The 19,843-nt window shown below is 46.5% G+C and overlaps 1 protein-coding gene across 1 annotated transcript; it reads right to left on the bottom strand.

Moving 5' to 3' along the window:
• Nucleotides 1–294: 294 nt before the first annotated feature.
• Nucleotides 295–19,017, bottom strand: CIDEA (cell death inducing DFFA like effector a). Its single transcript, XM_047090362.1, has 5 exons — nucleotides 18,980–19,017; nucleotides 10,348–10,492; nucleotides 9,389–9,535; nucleotides 2,531–2,712; nucleotides 295–521 (listed from the first exon to the last, which is right to left on the bottom strand). Exons 1-5 carry the CDS (start codon nucleotides 19,015–19,017, stop codon nucleotides 374–376), a joined length of 660 nt encoding a protein of 219 aa, XP_046946318.1. The 3' UTR covers nucleotides 295–373.
• Between the last annotated feature and the right edge of the window lie 826 nt (nucleotides 19,018–19,843).

Genomic DNA, 19,843 nt, shown 5'->3' on the forward strand with positions numbered 1-19,843 from the left:
TGGAAGAGACACAAGGAAGAATTACCCGTGTTAAAAGTAGCTCTTGCGATCTATCGGTTTATTGCAGGAGGTGAGGAGCTGAGAGGCCTAACCCAGGTTTGTGCGGCTCCGGGGCCACCACACTAGCCTGCCCTTTGGTCCTTCCTGTCCCCACGGAGGCCCCTACGAATCTCCTCCCCTCAGGGCGTCCCCTCCTGCAGCCCCCATTTCGTGTGCCTCCACCCCTCCACCTTCCCCTGCGTGCCACCCCCCAGTACAAGTGACGGGCCTTGTGCAAGTGCCCGTGGTTTAGAACAGAAGCATCTTCAAAATTCATCATCTGAGAGCGAATACTTGGGTCGAGAGCCGGCTGGGTCCCCTGCAGCGTGCATCCTTAGCCACTTGTGAACCCGCGTCTGGAGTGTGACCGGGGAGGGCTCTGCTCGTCCATGTCACCCAGCACTTGGAGCATGTACGTGCCGATGTAGATGAGCAACTGTCCGGTCACCTGGGCGGCGTGGGACAGGACCCGCAGCAGGCTCCTGCGACAAAGGGGACGGACGGGGCACAGGTCAGGCTTGGAGCTCTGGGCCAGCGAGGGGCAGACAGTGCGGGCATCCTTCACCTCCCCCCAAACATCCGCTCAGAGCAGGCACCGCTCACTGAAGGAGCCACCCCCCAGCCCGCCAGGGCCTGCTACAGTGCACATGCTGATGCACGAGGCCGAAGACCACCTTCCTTGTAGCCGCTTCCAAACGTGGCCTGTTGTTCAGGAACTAGGAAGCCCTGAGTAGGCTGACGGTGCTCTTGAGAGCACACAGTGAGTCCTGTCCTCTGGCAGCTTGCTTACTCTGGCCGCCGTGGGTGTTGGGGCTTGTTACTAAAATCAGGCAAGTCAGGTGTGAAAGGAGAAGCTGAAGGAGACTGACCCTGTGACCCGGTTTGCTTAGGGTGGCCGGGACATCCCATCTCGGCCCTGTCGTGGCCTCTACGCCTCAGGGCTGAGGCTGGCATTCCTGTTATTTCAGACTAAAAAAGTGGCTTTGACTCGAATTCTTGCTCTCTACCGAGTCCAGAGTTAAAGGATTCCGTTCCAGTTTTAAAGACCTGTCATGTCACAAGGCCTGGGGGTCAGCTGTGCTGGTCGGGAGAGCCCCCTGGCCCTGGGATCCCACAAGAGGACCCTGGTGTGAGGCCTTTGATGTGGGGACTTTGGTGACTTCTGTGGCTGCTTGTGGTGCCATCAGATGTCAGATGGTAAGAATTAATGACAAGAAGGCCGAATTTGCCTCTTAAAGATTTTGTTGAGGTGGGATTTTAGGTGAGGTTTACTTTCTTCGTTATACTTTTCCAAGTTGTTAGAACTCTCCTGTCTCATTTTAGAAAACCAATCAATCAAGCTATTTTCTCCCATCTCAGCTAAAAGAGGAAGCTCCCCCGGGGGGTCAGGTGTTGAGATTTCAACACGGGCACAGTGACAATTGTCTATGAGTTGGCCATTAATGGTTCTGAGAGGGAAATGGAAGCCATTGAGAAGCCACTGCCTGAGCTCCCTCTGTGCCAGGGCCTGGGGCCCCATCAGAGGAGGCCAATCTCATTTCCAAAGCATTTCCTTCCAAAGCTGCTGTCAGCTGCTGCAACCTTTTTAGACCTTCTGTCTCTCCCCCCTCCATCCACCCCTCCACAGGAAATGGTTATTTAGAGGATCAATACGAATTTACTAGAGGACAGAAGTAGGTGTGTTTAGAGCCTATGCAATCAAAGCACTTAGGAGCAACCTTCTCTTTTAAAAGATGATGAAACCAAGCCTCAGAGACATTAAGAAACCTGTTGAAGGTCACACAGCTGGCTGCTCAGAGGCAAAGCTGGGTGGGATCATGGATGTCCCTCTCAGTCCAGGCCTCAGGGCAGGTGTCCAGCCTGGTTACAACCACAGAGTATTCCTGGTGAACATACAGAATTTGTTCAGAAAGGTGCGGGTATGGATTGGGGATCTGTCTTGTACAGGCTCCCGCATCTGCCAGACTGGCCTCAGCCTGTGGGGCGACAGTGCCCTTGCCAGGGCATGTGGGTATGTGGAAAAGGCACAGGCCCATGCCACCTTGCTGCTAGGTTCAAGTTAGCAGTAATACAGAAGATACCAAAGAGCATTCCTCCGGGGTTCGTGGCTACTCTGTGCAAACCGGGTCAGAATCGCCATGGCTCCGTTTTAGCTGCCATTGCTTAGAATAAAGGTTTTAAAGTGCACAGCCCTAGTTTTTAAAAGAAATTTGGTTCCTTTTCATATTTATTATTTAGTTTTGATTCCATTTAGTATTTAATGGTCCCTGAAGAAAAAAATGTATATACACCTTGGCTCAAGACTCTCTGTTTTCTGACGTAAGTCTGGGTGTAAGAGGAAAAGTACCGTATGATGTCGTGAATTCGTGAACGCCAGCAGCTACCAGGCAGGTCAGGGCCCCCGGGGGGCTGGGCTTGGCAGTGCAAAGCAGCAGGCTGGGGATGGCCCAGGTGCGGTTTCCAGAACCCAGTTGACCCCCATGTCTGTTACCTCAGCAGGGCTTTGACTCCCGTGCACCGGATGTCGTAGGACACCGAATACATCTCATACATGGTGGCCTTCACGTTGAGGCAGCCAATGACATCCTTGGGATTCAGCTTGTACAAGTCGAAGGTGACTCTTGCTATTCCCGATTTCTTTGGCTGCTGGCGGGCTGGGACGTGGTTACCACCCTAGAACCATGGAGGGAGGAAGAGACTTAAGGAGCATCTCCGGCTATGACGTGCAAATTATGTAATTCTGGGTTTTTGCTAGTTTTGACTCTGTTGGTTTAAAATCTGCTAGTGACTGAGCTGCTAATTACCTAAGGCATGGTTTCAGCCCATCAATGCGTTCATACTGCTATCACGTCCAAACCCATTAGAAAGTATCCTTCCCTAAGCTACTTTCAGTTCAGTGATGTGGGATGAGTGCAGTGTGGCTCCGGGGCTGGACTGTAGGGGTTCAGTAGATGGTTGTGTTTGGTGGACACGGACAGTCTCAGGACTGTAGCACCGTTGGCTTAAAGAGGAGCAGGGAGCACTATTTCCACTTTACAAGAGGCTGCCGGGAAGAAAGTTTCAGAATCAAGTGGCTGAAGAAAGGGGCAGGGTGAGAACTTCCCAGGGCTTCCTGTGTTTTCTAGTCACCACCCTGGATGGAAACAGACCTCCTGGGGACATGGGTTACAATCGCCCCTCTAGGTCCTCCTGAAACATCAGTAGAGCCTTTAGGTCAGGGGAGAAAGCCAGAGACCTCTGTCAATCCCCAGGTTTATAAAGAGCACGGTAGCGTCCTCCCCATAGAAAGCTTTGCAGAGAACAAGAAGAGAAAGAAGCCATGCCAAGGTACAAATGCCAGCCCAGGGGCGACTCTCCCTACAGGCTTGCTTCACACACCGATCTTATAGTATTCAAATTTACACAATCAGTACAGTTACTACGTCTCTGGAACCTTTGGGGTTGGGGGCAGTTGAGGCTATAAATGTTAAGTTCATCAATGCCAATAATCAACTATATGTGAAGTTAAAACATAAATTCCCCTAAAAGTGTCCAAATGCTTCTTGGTGGAGCCACCCTTCTCTCCTCCCGCACAGACAGGAGATATTGACGGTAAAACCCATTGTTTAACACACAAGAGTTTCTGCTGCCCCTTTAGGGGGTGCTTTCCAGCAGTTAGGAAACATCATTTTTAAATATTAAGATTACGGGGCGCCTGGGTGGCTCAGTCGGTTGGGCATCCAACTCTTGATTTCAGCTCAGGTCATGATCCCAGGGCCGTGGGATCGAGCCCCTGCATCAGGCTCTGCATTGAGTGTGGAACCTGCTTAAGATTCTCTCTCTCCCTTTGCCCCTCCTCTGCTCATGAACTGGCTCTCTCTCTGATAAAAAATAATAATAAAAGTAAAAATTAAGATTACAGAATAAAAAGGGGGAATTTTACCTGTAATCCTCCCACTGTTCTTTCTCACCGCCTTGTACTCCTTTCTGACATATGGAAGCTTTTATCTTATTCCCCCTAAATGTCTTCCTTAAGTCTGGTCTTAAACCAAAACCCAGCCCTCACAAAGCTAATCTGCTGGTGACCTGGATTTCTCGAACTCGCTGGCTCAAGAAGAAGAAATGATTGCCCCCCTGCCTCACCCTGAAAGGGCTCCAGGGTGCTGCTTCCTCACAGGCCTCAGAGGCACTCAGACTGAAGATGCAGGGGGTCCTCTGGTGACTAGTTCTTGGCTGGATGTTCTCATCCGAGTCAAACAAAATTGGCCTCAAACTTAGTGGTTTGAAATAACAGAGACTTAGACCCTTACATTCTGGAGGCTGGCAGTTCACAACGAGCCGCCAAGTATGGTTCCCTCTGGAGGCTGCCGGGAACACATGGCCCCCTCACCTTCTCCAGCTTCTGGAGGAGCCCTCATTCCTCAGCTTCTCACATCTCCCCTCCTCTTTCTCTGCTTCTGGCCTTCACTCTGACCCTCCTCTCCCTCTGTGAAGACCCCAGGATGATAGTGGCCCCTGGGTTATCTGGGACCGTCTCCCTGTCTCAAGATCCTTAACTTAATCATACCTGCTAGGTCCATTTGCTAAGTAACACCTCCCTGGACTCCAGGGATCAGGATGTGGACCTCTTTGGGGGCTATTATACTGCCCAAAACATATTTCTCAAACAAAAAGTAGTCCAGCTCAAGATTGCCTTTTAAAAGATTTGTCTAATGGAGCCTGGGTGGCTCGGTTGGTTGAGCAACTTGACTCTCGATTTCAGCTCAGGTCACGATCTCACGGTCATGAGATTGAGCCCTGCATCAATCAGGCTCCTCACTGAACACAGATCTTACTTAAGATTCAATCTCTTTCCTTCTGCCCTTCCCCCACTCTTGCTTGCTCTCAAAAAAAAAAAAAAAGCTAAAATTAAAGTAAGTAAATAAATAAATAAATAATTGATTTGTCTAATTCACCGCATGCTCTTCTAATCTACTGGCATGATCTCCTCACCTGCTTCAGAGATACTATGTTTTAAATTTTATGTTTTTTATAATTGGTCCGTAGTCTTTTTTCCAGTTGGACAAATGATGAAATATTTGATACGGATATTAGTACACATACTGATCTGTATGTATCATGGGTAGATGATGGGTATACTCACCACTCCAGATAAAATGTTGGCAACCTGTTATCACCCATATGCCTCTCCCCAGTTATATTCTTCCACCTCCCCTCAAGAGGAGAACATCTAAGTTGTGAATCACTCCCTTACTTTTATTTTTAGCACACATGAGTCTCAAACATCATATTGCTAATTTTGTACATTTTCAGATTATCTATAACTGGTTAAATGTGGAGATTCCCAAAATGTACGTTGGAGACACCTGAGGTCCAGAGACCCTTTCAGGGGGCTGAGAGATCAAAACTATTTTCATAATAAACACCAAGGTGAAATTTGCCTTTTTTGTTCTCCTTCTCTCATGAGTGGAGGAATTTTCTACTACCCAGCTGAGAAACCTGCATCACTCGATGAAATCAATATTTTCTTCTTTTTTTTTTAAATTTTTTTTAACGTTTATTTACTTTTGAGACAGAGGGAGACAGAGCATGAACGGGGAAGGGGCAGAGAGAGAGGGAGACACAGAATGGGAAACAGGCTCCAGGATCTCAGCCATCAGCCCAGAGCCCGACACGGGGCTCGAACTCACGGACCGTGAGATCGTGACCTGAGCTGCAGTCGGACGCTTAACCGACTGAGCCACCCAGGCGCCCCTGAAATCAACATTTTCTAAAGAACTGATGCATGAGGTTATAAAATCATCCCTGGGAAAACGATCCAGCCAAAGCACAAGATAAACCAATGGTTCCAATGAAACCGGAAACTTCACTGGTATGCCCTCAGATTCCACACTGCAGCAGCCTTTAGGAAAAGACCACTTAATGGATTTTGGTGTCATATCAAAGAAGAATATCCTCAATGATCTGAAAAGACCATTAAAATGCTCTCCCTTTTCTAACTACATATCTGTGGGAAGTCCCATTTTCTTCCCAAAACAATGTATTACAACAGATTGAATATAGAAGCAGATATGAAAATGTAGCCATCTTCTACTATTTGGTTAGGCATTAAAAAGATTTGCAAAAATGTAAAAAGATGTCACTTATTAAATATTTTTGTTTTGGAAAATAGTTATTTTTTAATAAAAATATATAATCTAAGTTAATCAGTACTGGGTTATTATTTTTAGTAATTTAATTTTCAACATTACATTTAAATTTAATTTTAAAATTAAAATTAATTTTAATTTAAAATACGTATTTACAATTTTCTCAGTTTTAATTTCAAATATAAGTAATATCTATATAGCTTATAGTTTCTTAAAAAATTTTTTTAAATGTTTATTTAGTTTTAAGAGAGAGAGAGAGGGAGAGAGAGAGAGAGGGAAACAGTGTGAGTGGGGGAGGGACGGAGAAAGAGGGACACACAGAATCTGAAGCAGGCTCCAGGCTCTGAGTTGTCAGCACAGAGCCCGATGTGGGGCTCAAACTCACGAGCCATGAGATCATGACCTGAGCCAAAGTCAGACTTAACCAACTGAGCCACCCAGGCACCCCTATAGCTTATAGTTTCTTAACTTTGGCACTTTGGCATTTGGGGCCAGATAACTCTTTGTCCCAGGGGCCATCCTGTGCCTTGTAGAATAGTTCATAGTATCCTGATCTCCACCCACTAGATGCCACCAGTACCCCTTTCATCCCAGTTGTAGCAACCAAAAATGTCTTTAGACAAGGGGTAAGATCGCTCCCAGCTGAGAACCTCTGATTGATGGATATCTATAGACTCCACTGAAATCCACATAAACAAAAGCTATTTGGGGTCCTCATTAATTTTTAGGAGTGTAAAGGGGTCCTGAGGTCAAAAAGTTTGAAGATTACTTGCTTAATGGGTTATCCTGTGATGTTTTCACTCAACAGAGTTGATGAGATTTATTCATATAGATCCCTGTAGCTGTACTTCATGCATTTTCACAGCCGAAGCATATTCCATTCAATGGATAGTCACCTGTGTATTTATTTACATGTATTTATGTAGAAGCACATGGCTGGGTGTCTGTGTGCTGACTGTACGTCTAGGAGAGGGCTTGTCAGGTCATAGGTGGTGCTTCAATTCTATGGGATAAAGGTAAACTGTTTTAAACAGCTGCTGGTGAGAGTGTAAGAGTTCATTGCTCCATATCTTAAAAAATGGAAAACCCTAATAATACCAAATTTAATCATGTAAAAGAGTATCTTATTGTGGTTTTAACTTACGTTTTCCTAATCACCAGTGAGGTTGAAAATTTTTTACTATGTTTTACTGTCCATTCTTCAGATACCAGTTCATGTTTTTTTGCCCATTTTCCATTAGAGTGTCCATTGTTTCCATAATTGATTTCTGTGAGTTCCCCAAATTTATCAAATACTAATCTTTTGTTGGGTTATGTTGAAAACACCTTCTGCTCACTTGTGGCTTATTATTTTACATACTTTATTGTATCGTTTGATGAACAAAACTCTTAATGGAGTTGTAATTGTCATTTAAAAAATGGTTTATGGAAGGGTGCCTGGCTGGCTCAGTCAGCATGTGACCCTTGATCTCAGGGTCTTGAGTTCAAGCCCCATGTTGGATGCGGAGCCTACTAAAAAGAAAAAAACAACAACAGCTAAAAAATGGTTTATGTACAGCCTTGTTTAAAACAACAGCAACAACAAAAACATTACACCCTAAGGATGTCAAACATATGTTAGACCTTCTCAGTCATGTCTCCAGCTTCCTTTGTGTTTTCTACCTCTACCTTCTTGTGCTACATGATGGGAACCTTCTTGAGACAGATCTTCCAGGTTTTTTCTTATTATCTTCAGTGGTGCCTGTCTCTGTTTAATTGTTGTGTTTTTCGCTTCCAGAAATTCTATTTGGTTCTTTCAAGTCTACCTTGTCCTTTGGATTACCTCTCGTCCCTTCTTAGTTTTGATTACTCTTTGAACATTTTAAATACACTTATTTTATACTCTGTATCCAATGATTCCGACATCTGAGGTCTTTGGAGGCCTGACTTTATTATTTCTGCTTACTCTCACTTATAGTGCTTTAAGTCCTTACGTTTTGTGATTTGATTCATTCTGAACCTATTTCTCCTGCTGGTTATGTGGGGGCATGGTCAACCCTGGGTCACTGGGGCTGGAGGGAGGGACCAGGTGAGCAAAAACTCAATGAATAAACTCCTTCCACTGATGCCTCCCTTCCTGGGGCTCTGGAAACTAAAAGCTCTCTTGGGTATTTTTGGAATCAGCAGTCCCTAAAACCTCATGAGGGCAGCTGGTGGCCACAGATTCTTGGGAGAGACCTTTAAGATTCTTCTGCTTTATGTGGGCATCTAAAATCTGGCCCCTTACCTTGTGTCAGCCCAAGACTTTGTCTCCTGTCCTGCCAGCACCTGTCAAAACTGCAGCCCAAAGTCACTGAAGTCAGTGGATGGCCATGAGTGAGGTGCTCAGGGGTAAGACATCACTTCTCTAGATTCTGGCTCCCATAAAAGTTTTGGCCTCTGAAGATTTTCCTTTCTGGAAGGTCAGTTAGGCATATAAAATAACTGTTAAAATTTTGCTTTACTTTTTTAGGTGTTTTATAGTGGGAAGGTTTTCCAAGATATGTATATAATCTGTAGTTTTCCTGGACATAGAAGTCTTTATTCCATCTCTTTACCTTTCTTCTTTTTTGGTTTGTTTTTTATTTTATTTTATTTTATTTTATTTTATTTTATTTATTTTTAATGTTTATTTATTTATTTTTTGAGAGAGAGTGCAAGCAGGGAGGGAGAGAGAGAACCCCAAAGCAGGGTCCACACTGGCAGCACAGAGCCCAATGTGGGGCTCAATCCCACGAACAAAGAGATCATGACCTGAGCTGCATGCTCTACTGACTGAGCCAGCCAGGCACCCCTCTGTTTACCTTTCTAAATCACTGTACATTCACACACACACACACACACACACACACACACACACGTACCTAATTTCACTGGCTGTGTTAGCTTGCTGGCCTCCTGAGGACAGAGACAGTGAATGGTCACCAGGTCAATCTGTGTGCTTTAAAAGGACCCATAGCTACTTACTGGCCTAAACCTGTTTCCCAGAACTGCTTGCTTTAAATCCTATAGCCCAGGTTCACTAAGATGCTAAGTTCCCTAGAAACACATTTAAGAATCCTGTTGAGGGTAGCAGATCCAATTATTAGGCGAATATGAAGTTCATATTCAGAAAGAGGACAAGTCAACACCAAAGTAGGGAATGCACTTTTGTGGGTAAAAAAGTCTGCCCGGTAGCCGTTTGGACAAGTGTTTTTGCTTACCGGTGTCCACCTCTGCCCTTTCTCCAAGATCATGAAATGTGTGTTGTCTCCTAAGGTCTGAAAGAACTCTTCCGTATCCACCACGGTTCCGTCTTCCTCCAGCACCAAAGTGACCAGTCCGCTGGTGATAACTAAGGCATCCAGGGTCTAGATTGACAACACATCAGAGACATGGAATAAAGGAAGAGATTCCACCTTGACCACTCAAAGCCATTGACTAAGTTATAGATTCAGAAGTGATCTGATTTTGCTAAAACTTTAATGATAAAGATCTACCTTCATTGGCATCTCAGACTCAGTCTTGGCTTGGAAAAAGAAAAGATTTTTAATGGACCAGTCTTCTTCAAAGATCTCAAGGACATGAGATTAATGAAGACACCGGATCAAATTTAGAGTTTCTATAATTACTCACTTATTTTGCCAAATAAAATGAAGAATGCAACAGAATGATATTTAAAGAGCCTTAGGCTCACATCACATATCTGACCCTCTCTTGCTTCAGGGTCTGAATGTTGGATGTTCATTTCTTCTTTCCATAGGTGTCTCTGTGTGGGTTATGCTTCCATAACCTGACTCCACAGACTCCAGAGAGTCTGTGATTCTTCCTTATTTGGTGATCTAGGACACTGTTTTAGATTAAGGACTATTTTTCTCCGGGCTTTATAACCAAAAACAGATTTCCAAAGGCTGCTGCTTCCCTGTATTCTCCCTTGTCAAAGAAGAAAGGCTGTATTATCAATTGATGACTGTTTTTAAGGCTTTTGTGTCTGTAGCTAAATCTTTTATGGTACAGAGATGTAATAATGTTCCCTTTCATTCTTTTCTTCTCCCCTCAGACTCTCCAAGGCCATGACAGTGGCATTTCTGTCTCTGCCCTGGTTTAGTATATAAGCCCATAGCCCTGCATGCGGTCAGGGGCCCTCCTGTGAGGGATGGGAAAGCCCCAGGGTTCCTGGCACCTTGCTAAGAAGCTCCTTCAGACTGTTGGCCATCACCCCTCGCCGGCTGCTTCTGTCATGGTTGGAGACCCGGAAAGGGCGAGCTGAGTGCATGAGGGGGGTTAGCAGGACTTTCTTGGTCTGTGATCCCATAAATGTCAGGGGCCTGGAAATGGAGGAGAAAAGTAAAAAATATCTTTGACATTATCTTCAAAAAAGGAATCTTCAAAGAGAGGTTTGAAGTATACAAATTAAAACAGTTTTCATATTTGCATCTGAAAGAAAGAAAATCAGTAGTTGGGGATCATTGAAAATCCTGATATCCAAGAAACAAATAACACAAACAATTAAAAACCACAGCCATCATTATGCCTATTTTACTAGAACATTCAAAGTCCTTGTAGTAAATATGTGAGAAAGAAGTGGTAAGAGCATCAAACTCAAAAAAGAAATAAGAATTCGATTTTGCAAACATGAGTTTTATAGCTGAAAAGTCTTTTTTTTTTTTTTTTTTTTGCCTAACGTTTATTTTTGAGAGAGAGCAACAGAGCACAAGCAGGGGAGGGGCAGAGAGAAAGGGAGACACAGAATCAGAAGCAGGCTCCAGGCTCTGAGCTGTCAGCACAGAGCCTGACTTGGGGCTCAAACTCACAAACTGTGAGATCATGACCTGAGCTGAAGTCGGACGTTTAACCGACTGAGCCACTCAGGCACCCCTATTGCTGAAAAGTCTTAAGAGGTTATGAATTAGCCAAGTAGAGTTAAAGAATTAGGTACACACACAAAAGTTACATGTTGTAAAACTAAGTCAGGAATTGAAAATCCATATAGTGGTCACTAGAGCAATAAACTAACATTTAGAAATTAACTTAGAAAAGATGAGGAACAACAGAACACTATAATAATTGTTGTTGGAATAATGAGAAGGAAAGGAACTTTGGGCCATATGTCACATGACACTTTGGAGTAAATTCCACATTTAACAAAGAATTAATTCAAAGTTTCACTATTAAAAAAACTAACACAGGGGCTCTTGGGTGGCTCAGTTGGTTGAACATCCAACTTTGGCTCAGGTCATGATCTCACAGTTCATGAGTTAGAGCCCTGCGTCAGGCTCTGTGCTGACAGCTCAGAGCCTGGAGCCTGCTTCTGATTCTGTGTCTCCCTCTCTCTCTGCCCCTCCCTCATTTGCGCTCTGTCTCTGTCAAAAATAAACATTAAAAAATTATTAAAAAATAAAATAAACTGACACAGAGAGGGAAAATAACGAACAAAACCAAATCAAGACAATCTTCTGAGGGAGACAACCTCCAACCTTTGGTTGTCAAATTATACATACATATATATTATATATACATATATGTATATGTACAAGTATATATATATGTATATTATATATATATAATATACATGCATATAATATGTATGTAAATATTTATTATACATTTATGTATATATATAAAATGGGGGATAAATGAGAAGCTTACTGCTTTAGTAGTTATTTAACACTTTTTTAAGATTTCATTTTTTTTATTATTTTTTTAAATGTTTATTTATTTTTGAAAAAGAGTGTGAGCGGGGGAGGGACAGAGAGAAAGGGAGACAGAATCTGGAGCAGCCTCCAAGCTCTGAGCAAGCTGTCAGCACAGAGCCTGACACAGGGCTCGAACCCACAAACTGCGAGATCATGACCTGAGCCGAAGTCGGACACGTAACTGACTGAGCCACCCAGGCGCCCCATGGAGCATATGAGGCTTTTGATGGCAAAGAAATGCAAAACCACCTTTGACACACCAGTGCATGCTTTCAAACACACATGCAAGAAGTGATTTAAAAGTAACTCCATAAGGGGCAACAGATGTGCCTTGCTGGTGGCACTAGGAGCTGGTTCAGTCTCTTTGGAGAACAGTCTAGAAATGTGTAGTTTTCACCCAGGACGGTGGGCTTTTTAAATTTAGGGATATACCCGCAAAGAAATTATTGGAAAGAATATCAACATAAGTTATCAATAGTTCACGTGGCTCTCGCTTCATGTCAGGTGCTGTGAGAAGTGACACATGACCTCACTTAATCTCCCCCAGGGATGAGAGCTACAGCTGCACTGGCCTCACACCTAAACAGTATCCTACCTACTGCAGGCACTCAAGTCGTTGTTGATGATCTGGACAAATACTTGTAGAATGAGATTCAGAAGAATGAAATGAAGGGCCTTATTTTTAGGACAATCTTACAGAAGATACAAAGTGAGGACATCACTGATTTCTGACACATAAAATGGACTGTCTAGATTAACCCCATGAAGGCTAAAATTGTAGGGGCTTTTATACTATCACCTAGGATTTAGCACTTTATTTTATACATATCCAAACACATATACCTACACACATACAGTCACACACATCCACACATACATATTGCCATTTATTTATCTAAGCTTTATTTTCCCAACTAGATTGGAATTTCCTTCAGGGAAAAAGCTTCTTTGTTGTATCTCCCATAATGCCTAGATTAGTGCTAGGCAAATAGGTTTTCAATAGTATGTGGTCTAACTTGAAGTTCTACAAATGGACATAAGTGAAAATTCAATGATCTAGCAAGTAATTTTCTATATGAGAAACTGATAGTGTAGTAATGAACCTGCTCTCAAAAACCATCAGGTTAAGTTCATGCTCATAGCATGACCAGCCAGTTTCAGTGAGTATCTACATATTATCCTTGGCAAAAAAAAAAAAAAAAAAAGGGGGCATTCTAGGAATCAGACCCAGATTGTTAGCACATGTTTGTTTGGTCTGAAGTGTATTCAGCTAGCATCATATTAGTGCTTCCTAACTGCTTGCATCCAAGCACTTGCTATGGCCAGCTTATGCTAACTTTTTATACATACTAACTAATTATCATCACAACTTTACAAGGAAAGTATTACCCCACTTCCCAGATGGGAAAACCGAGGCTCAGAGTGGTTTCTCAAGGTCACTCAATTAACAAGGAAATGAAGTAGGACATAATTATCTCTGGACTTCTAACCTCAAGCAATAAACATCACTTAATCATCAGTCTGGGGCTGCTCTGGTTGAAAGGACCACAGTGGTCTCGGTGAACACCGACAGCTCCTTTCCCTTCTAGGCCGCCAGAGTCACTGCGTTATTTGTTCCTAGTGAGGCAACGGCAAGGGGATTGTGGCAGGTCACTGGCCTCTGATGCAGGCTCCCCATTAGATTGATCAGAGAGCCACCAGATGAATCCAAGCCTTGAACTGACACAGAGGTGCGGCTGGCACGCAGCCTCTGAACTTTTGCCCTGATTACAAGGAGTTACACCAAGTTCCTCGGTTACACAACCTGACGGACAAGATGCCCATGTTCTGCTGAGCTGGTGCTACAGATCCCCCTGCTCACAGTCCTGTCTCTGGTGATCTGGTAGATGGGGCAATGAGGATTTTACCTAAGATGCTTTACACTGAGAATTGGCTTTGTTGGCAACCTAATCATGGCACCTGAAACTTAAACTTGACGGTGAAGTCCGTATGAGGAGGAGAGAGAGACTAGTTCTATTCTATGCCAGACCCGTGTGCATTAGTGCATTACCTAATACCTTGACAAGACAGGCACGTCAGATGAATAAAAGTGAGGCTCGGGAAGTTAAGAAATGAATAAGGTCAGAGTTAGCAAGAGCTAGAACAGGGGTTTGAACCCAGTTCCCACTTTTGCGCCACGGTGCCTGCCCTACAAGGTGAAAAGCCTCCTATGATGCAGAGGAACCCCGGACCCTCACCAGCATGAGCCTCTCTTCCCCCTGCAAAGCAAGAACTCCTTGCCGTTGTCCTCGAGCCCTTCTAGAATCTGCACTCACTGAGACCAGGGTCTGTCTGTACATTTTTTACTTCCCCACAGCACCTAGCCTGCCATTGGCACGCGATCCATTCACTGAGTAAAAGACAGGCTAGGACAAAAATCTGAGAAATGGGAGAACAAAGTTCATGTGCTGGAATCTTAGGTCCAGGTGCTAGAGGCCAATGACACACCTTGTGGGCATGAACAGCTTTGACCTAGTTAGTTGTGGTCCTGTACCTCCTCATTGGATGCGAACGATCACGCCTCAGTAAGCACCAGTGTTCCAGTTACGTACTACAGTTGATTATACAAAGTCCTTATTGTCTTTAACTTCTGGACTAGGTAAGTACTGGCAGTCATTTCTGGTCCTCTCCCCACGCTGCCCTCAGGACAGCCATCCTCAATAAAAAAAGATACGCACCATATTGTTCTTCTTACCCATTATGTTTCCTTAACTGGGCACTGGGTCATTGTTGGAGAAAAGGCTTACGGAGCACACCTAAAAAAAAAATCCTTGAAGACAAGAAAATTAAATCCTGCCATTCTAGGAAGAGGATGAGTGATCTGACGTGTCAAATTATACAAGATCCAGGCTATCTTATAGATAATATAAAAAGGAGTTAAATGAAATTTTATGTACATGAAACCTATTTAACAACTATTATAGGAGTATTTACTTTTTTTTAAATATTTATTTATTTTTGAGAGACAGAGCATGACAGGGGAGGGACAGAGAGAGAGGAGACACAGAATCTGAAGCAGGCTCCAGGGTCCGAGCTGGCAGCACAGAGCCTGACGCGGGGCTCGAACTCACAAACCGCGAGCTCATGACCTGAGCCGAGGTCAGACGCTTAACGACTGAGCCACCCAGGCGCCCCCAGGAATATTTACTTTGCTCCAGCTAAAGGAGCAGCAAAGCAACTAGCTAGCTAAATGAAGAAAGCAAGGTATTGATCCAACCCACTCCTGGGCCTCTTAATAGGATATTTTATGTCACTGGCTATCAGTGCAAGATCTAAAATGTCTTGCTCTTCTCCCCTCAATATTTTAATATATCAAAGTTGAGACAGGAGCTCGGAGAAGCCTTAGACAGCACACACTGGTCACCCTCCCATCCTGGGAAAGTGCAGACAACCATATAAGCAGGAAGGAAATCGCTCACTAAAAGGAAAAGAAAAACCAGGAAACAGGTTGTTCAAGGAAACAGATTGTTTCGGGGAAACCGAGACAAAAAGAGTAGTCAGGCTTCATAGAATATTCTTAAAAACTGTGAAGAGGCATATCTCCCAGAAGTGAGGGAAACAGAGAAGCCTTTGTATTTTTCCCCAAGTGAACTGAGAAGTCTCGACTTAGCAAAGTGTAGCAAATAAAGCAACAGGCCACAGACTGACGGCAGAGGTGAACTTCACTCCAGTAAAAGGAAGCTAGCCTCCATGAGTCATAAACAAGCATGTTTTTATGCCACTGTATGGACCGATGTTTATTCCAGAAGTGGAATAAGAAGGAAAAGGGCAGGCCTGGGAACAAAGCCTCCCCCAGAGAGAAATACTTTGGGGTCAGCAGCGATGAGGTGGCTCCGTGAGGCCCTGTAAGCTACTGCCCCCGGGGAACATTCAGAGAGAAGGGCCCCTCATTTCCTTGTTAGGTAGAAAGGAGGAACCCACGTGAGAGAACACGCACAAGCAGGTACGACAAGCCAACCACCCACTACTACCAAAGCCTAGGGACAAGGAGCACCTTAAGAAGGGAAGTGGTGATGTCAAATACAACAATGCAGAGAAACAGACGGGACTGAAAACAGACAGGACTGAAAAGAGACGGGACCCATCCGGCCTGGCTGGGTCTCAGTGAGCGGTCAGGACGGTGCAGGGTCTAACCCACTGGCAGAAGCTGGAGAAGCGTCAGCCTCAGTGATGCCTCCTCCTTCCCCAGCAGTGCGGGAGCCACATTACGGGCTACACACATTGGGATGTCTGCCCCACAGCGACGGCGGCTGGCTCACATCTGTGCCTTGACCAGCCTAGAGAAATGCTTGATGTAGTAAGAGTATTTTCAGTATATGACCATGAAGTCTTTGAACACTTGGAAATGTTATTAAAATAACAGTTTAGACCCAGGAAGGAGTAAGCATCAGTAACCTGGGAGATTTACTTGTAGAAAATGCAGTTCCTCGCTTAAAACAAAAAGACAGTGGTAAAATGTGTACTGAAATGCCAGCTATACAAAACCTAGAGTTCCTGGTTCAAGGAAAGGAAAGATGTACGAATGGCAACAAAAACAGCAATTTTGCACACAGTATAATACATATCAGCTCTGTAACAACTTCAAGGTCGGCATGAACGTTAGCACAGACAGACACAATGGCTGAGTGGCTTTGCCTATGACAACACACACTGGTATGGACATCCTTGACGTCTGGAGCTCTACTGAGGGACCTCAGGCAGCTTTTGCCCTGACTAAGGCCTCGAGGGATCACAGACGATTAACAAACTAATGACTAGTTTAAGACTTTAGGATTGCTGACCTTAAAACACGATGTATATGTGGATGAAGCTTTTTCTTTGGCAAAATGCAATCCTCCACTAATAAAAGAGTTAAGGCCAACTAGTTTAAATTAAGGAACACGGAGGAGGCAGAAGTCCAGCAAGACTGTAACTAACAAACATGGCCTTTACCCTGTCTGTGGCTCACGTGGGTCTTCAGCCTTGACACGGTTCTAAAGAAGGGCAGGGAAGGACAGGGTTTTCCTTTCAACAAGTAATATGGATCCTTTTTCTTCCAGTTTCGTTTGGAAGCAGGTAGATTCTTGAAAGAACTGCACTGTGCGTCCCTGACAGTCACTCACGTTTAGAGTTTGCCAAGCTCAGAAGGAGTGTGTCTTTGAGTAGACATTTCCTTACGTTTTGACTTGCCCACATTTCACGAGCAAGTCACTTTCATACACACTTGACCCAGTGGAAACCTTACACAGATGCACTTTGGATTTCGGTATCCTGTTATAGGGATCAGGTGGAAGGGCAGGGTCAGCCTTAATTCTGAAGGCTCTGCCTCCTCCCTCTCCTCCAGGCAATACCAGCCAGGAATCAAGGGTGCCTTCTTAGCAGTCCTTAAATCAGCCTGCCACCTCCTCAGGGTTCACAGAAGTGGCTGAGTGGGTATATTTGCATATTTGAGGGGGAGAAGTGCGGAGGATTGATTCTAAACTGCTAATAATTGTTACCCCCTGGGAGTGGGATTGTGGGGGGCGGGGGCGGGGGGGGGGGAGCACAACAAGGAAACCCAGGGCTCACCTTCATGCTGACATGAGTTAGGGAAGATGCAGGAAACAAGTCTGTTTCCCACCTTCCCTGGTTCCTTACTACTTGACGTCATTGTTTTTGTTTTTTAAAGTGAAAGCCTAGTGCTGTTCAGACAGACCGCCTTTACATTTTGGAAGCTTGCTTTCTTCCTTCCTTTCTTTCTTTCACGTTTATTTATTTTTGAGACAGAGAGAGACAGAGCATGAACGGGGGTGGGCCAGAGAGAGAGGGAGACAGAATCTGAAACAGGCTCCAGGCTCTGAGCTGTCAGTACAGAGCCCCACACGGGGCTCAAACTCACAGACCGGGAGATCATGACCTGAGCCAAAGTCTGACGCTTATCCGACTGAGCCACCCAGGCGCCCCTGGAAGCTCTTTTTCTAACCTTGAGGGTTGCGCACGGCAAGTTCAGCTCCATAGATCGCACTAGTTTGTAAAGTGATTCTCCCTCCCCACCTTGCCCCTTCAACCCACCCTGTCGCTCTGCTCTTTGGTACAGATGGGATCACCTCCGAAACCTGCATTTTAAAGAACTCAAAGGGCTTCTCTATCCTTTTTGAAGTACTTTGAAGATCTTTAGAGAAGCACTATCCCTTCCATAAGTCTATACTTGAGAATTACTTCCATGCAATATTTGTAGGATTTTATCAGCAAGGACGGGTTTGGGTACGTCAAGATAGGAGGATGAATGACAGCTGGGGGGGGGGGGGCGGGAAGTGTTGCGGTGCCATCAACCCCCCAGCGGGTGGCGAGACCCGGGAAGGGAGCGAAGACTAAGAAGCCTCGGAAGGCACCTGGTCCCTCCCTGGGCAGCGTCGGCGCTCTCAGATGCGGCGAGGAGGGGGAGCGCTTCCCCCCATACATCCCGTTACAAGCCTGGGTGGGCTCATCAAACAGGGGTCTGGGAGCGTTCAGAGCCCGAGGGGCGCTCTCTGCTCAGCCCACCCTCCCCTTGGAGCCCAGAGCCCGCTCTCGCCTTTAAGGGTAAGCCTGGCCCATCCCAAAGCCGCCGAGCGTCCCCACCAGCAGCGCCCCAGCTCCCGTCGCGACCCCGAGGTCCCCCTGAAGCCCTGCGCGGGAGCACCGGGGAGGCGTTGCCCGCGTTTCCCAGGACCGGGCCCTCGGTTGCCCCGGCGGCTGCAGCAGCATCAAGAAATTCAGCCACTCCCGCACTCACCACTGTCACCTGTTCCGTCGATGCCCGCGCACCTCGGGAGCGCCACACCTGGCACTTGCGGCCAGCTGGAGGAGGGGGAGGAGAAGCGCGGCCGGCTCGGACTCTGCACCCCCGCGCAGCCGCTGGGCGTGTGGGCTGGGACTGGGGCCTCGGGGCGCTCCGAGGTGCTGGGGGGTACCGGGCGCACGGGGGACGAGAGACGCAGGGAAATGAGGGACTCACTGGGGTGCCAGTCACAGGGGGATGCAGACCGTTCAGAGCGCAGGGGGGCGGGGGCTCAGGGGGATGGGTGGCGCAGGGCCGCGGGGCGCAGGCGTGGCCCAGAGCCTGGCTGGCGCTGCACTCGCCTGATGAGGGCTCCGGCGTAGTCCCGGGCGGTCTCCATCGCTAAGGTCCCCCTCCCAGGCTCGGCCTCCGCCGCCCGCGCCCTCCTCTTAAAGCGCCGCCACCAGCCCCGCCCCGGCCGGCCCGCCCCGCGCGGGGCGAGGACCTTGGCTAGGGGCTCACCTCTGCAGAAGGTCGTGGCTGCGCCTCCTGGGAGAGCGCCTGGGTCCGTGCCAGTTCCGGGCCCCTGGTGGGGAAGCGGTTCTCGCAGACCGCTGCGAGAGGACGGTCCCCACGACTCTCGAGACCCACCAGCTGCTCCGCGCGTCCCCCAACGGTCGTCGTTAGCCTGTTCGCCTTGCACATTCTGAGAGGTGAGGCAGCCTGGGCGGCGTGGCTGTGGCTGTGAAAAGGCAGATGTGTTGCTTTCAAACCCATGGGGGCCACGGGCGGAGGGGGGCGGGGGTGGCGGTGGAATGAGGTGCAGAATGAGTTACCCCCAGGGCCGCACTGGGTTGGGCGCCCGGGCTGCAGCCCCCGACCGACGTCCCGCTCCAAGCTCAGCAAGCCGGCTGGCAAGGCGAGGAAGTGGCCGCAGACACCTGGACACAGCGCCCTTTAGATTCTCGGGAAGTGGGGCCGGGGGATTGGCTCCCTTCCTGTTAGGTGCTCCGCGGCTGTTCTGATGGGCATTTGGGGGCAGTAAGAAGGGTGTTTAGAATGCAGGAGTAAACGGACTGTTGGACTTGGTTAACAATCTTTTAGCTATAGGGAAGAGACTTTCTCAGAGTAAGGGAGGCAACAGAAAAACCAAGCCAGGGCTGAGGGAGATTTTGTCGGCCTCCTGCTTGCGCAGATAATCGTACCAGAAGATGCAAGTCGGCTTG

This window comes from Lynx rufus, unplaced genomic scaffold, assembly GCF_022079265.1.
Source record: "Lynx rufus isolate CCGP_SWC_20201006 ecotype Redwood Valley unplaced genomic scaffold, mLynRuf1.p SCAF_29, whole genome shotgun sequence".
Lineage (NCBI taxonomy): Eukaryota > Metazoa > Chordata > Mammalia > Carnivora > Felidae > Lynx > Lynx rufus.

Bases quoted from the DNA above. Each gene is read 5' to 3' on its own strand.
- CIDEA (XM_047090362.1), bottom strand. From the start codon at position 19,017: ATGGAGACCGCCCGGGACTACGCCGGAGCCCTCATCAG. The intron at 10,493-18,979 runs GCGAGTGCAGCG...CTCCATTTCCAG, and splicing joins TACGCCGGAGCCCTCATCAG to GCCCCTGACATTTATGGGAT. The intron at 522-2,530 runs GTAACAGACATG...CCTTTGTCGCAG, and splicing joins GGAGTCAAAGCCCTGCTGAG to GAGCCTGCTGCGGGTCCTGT.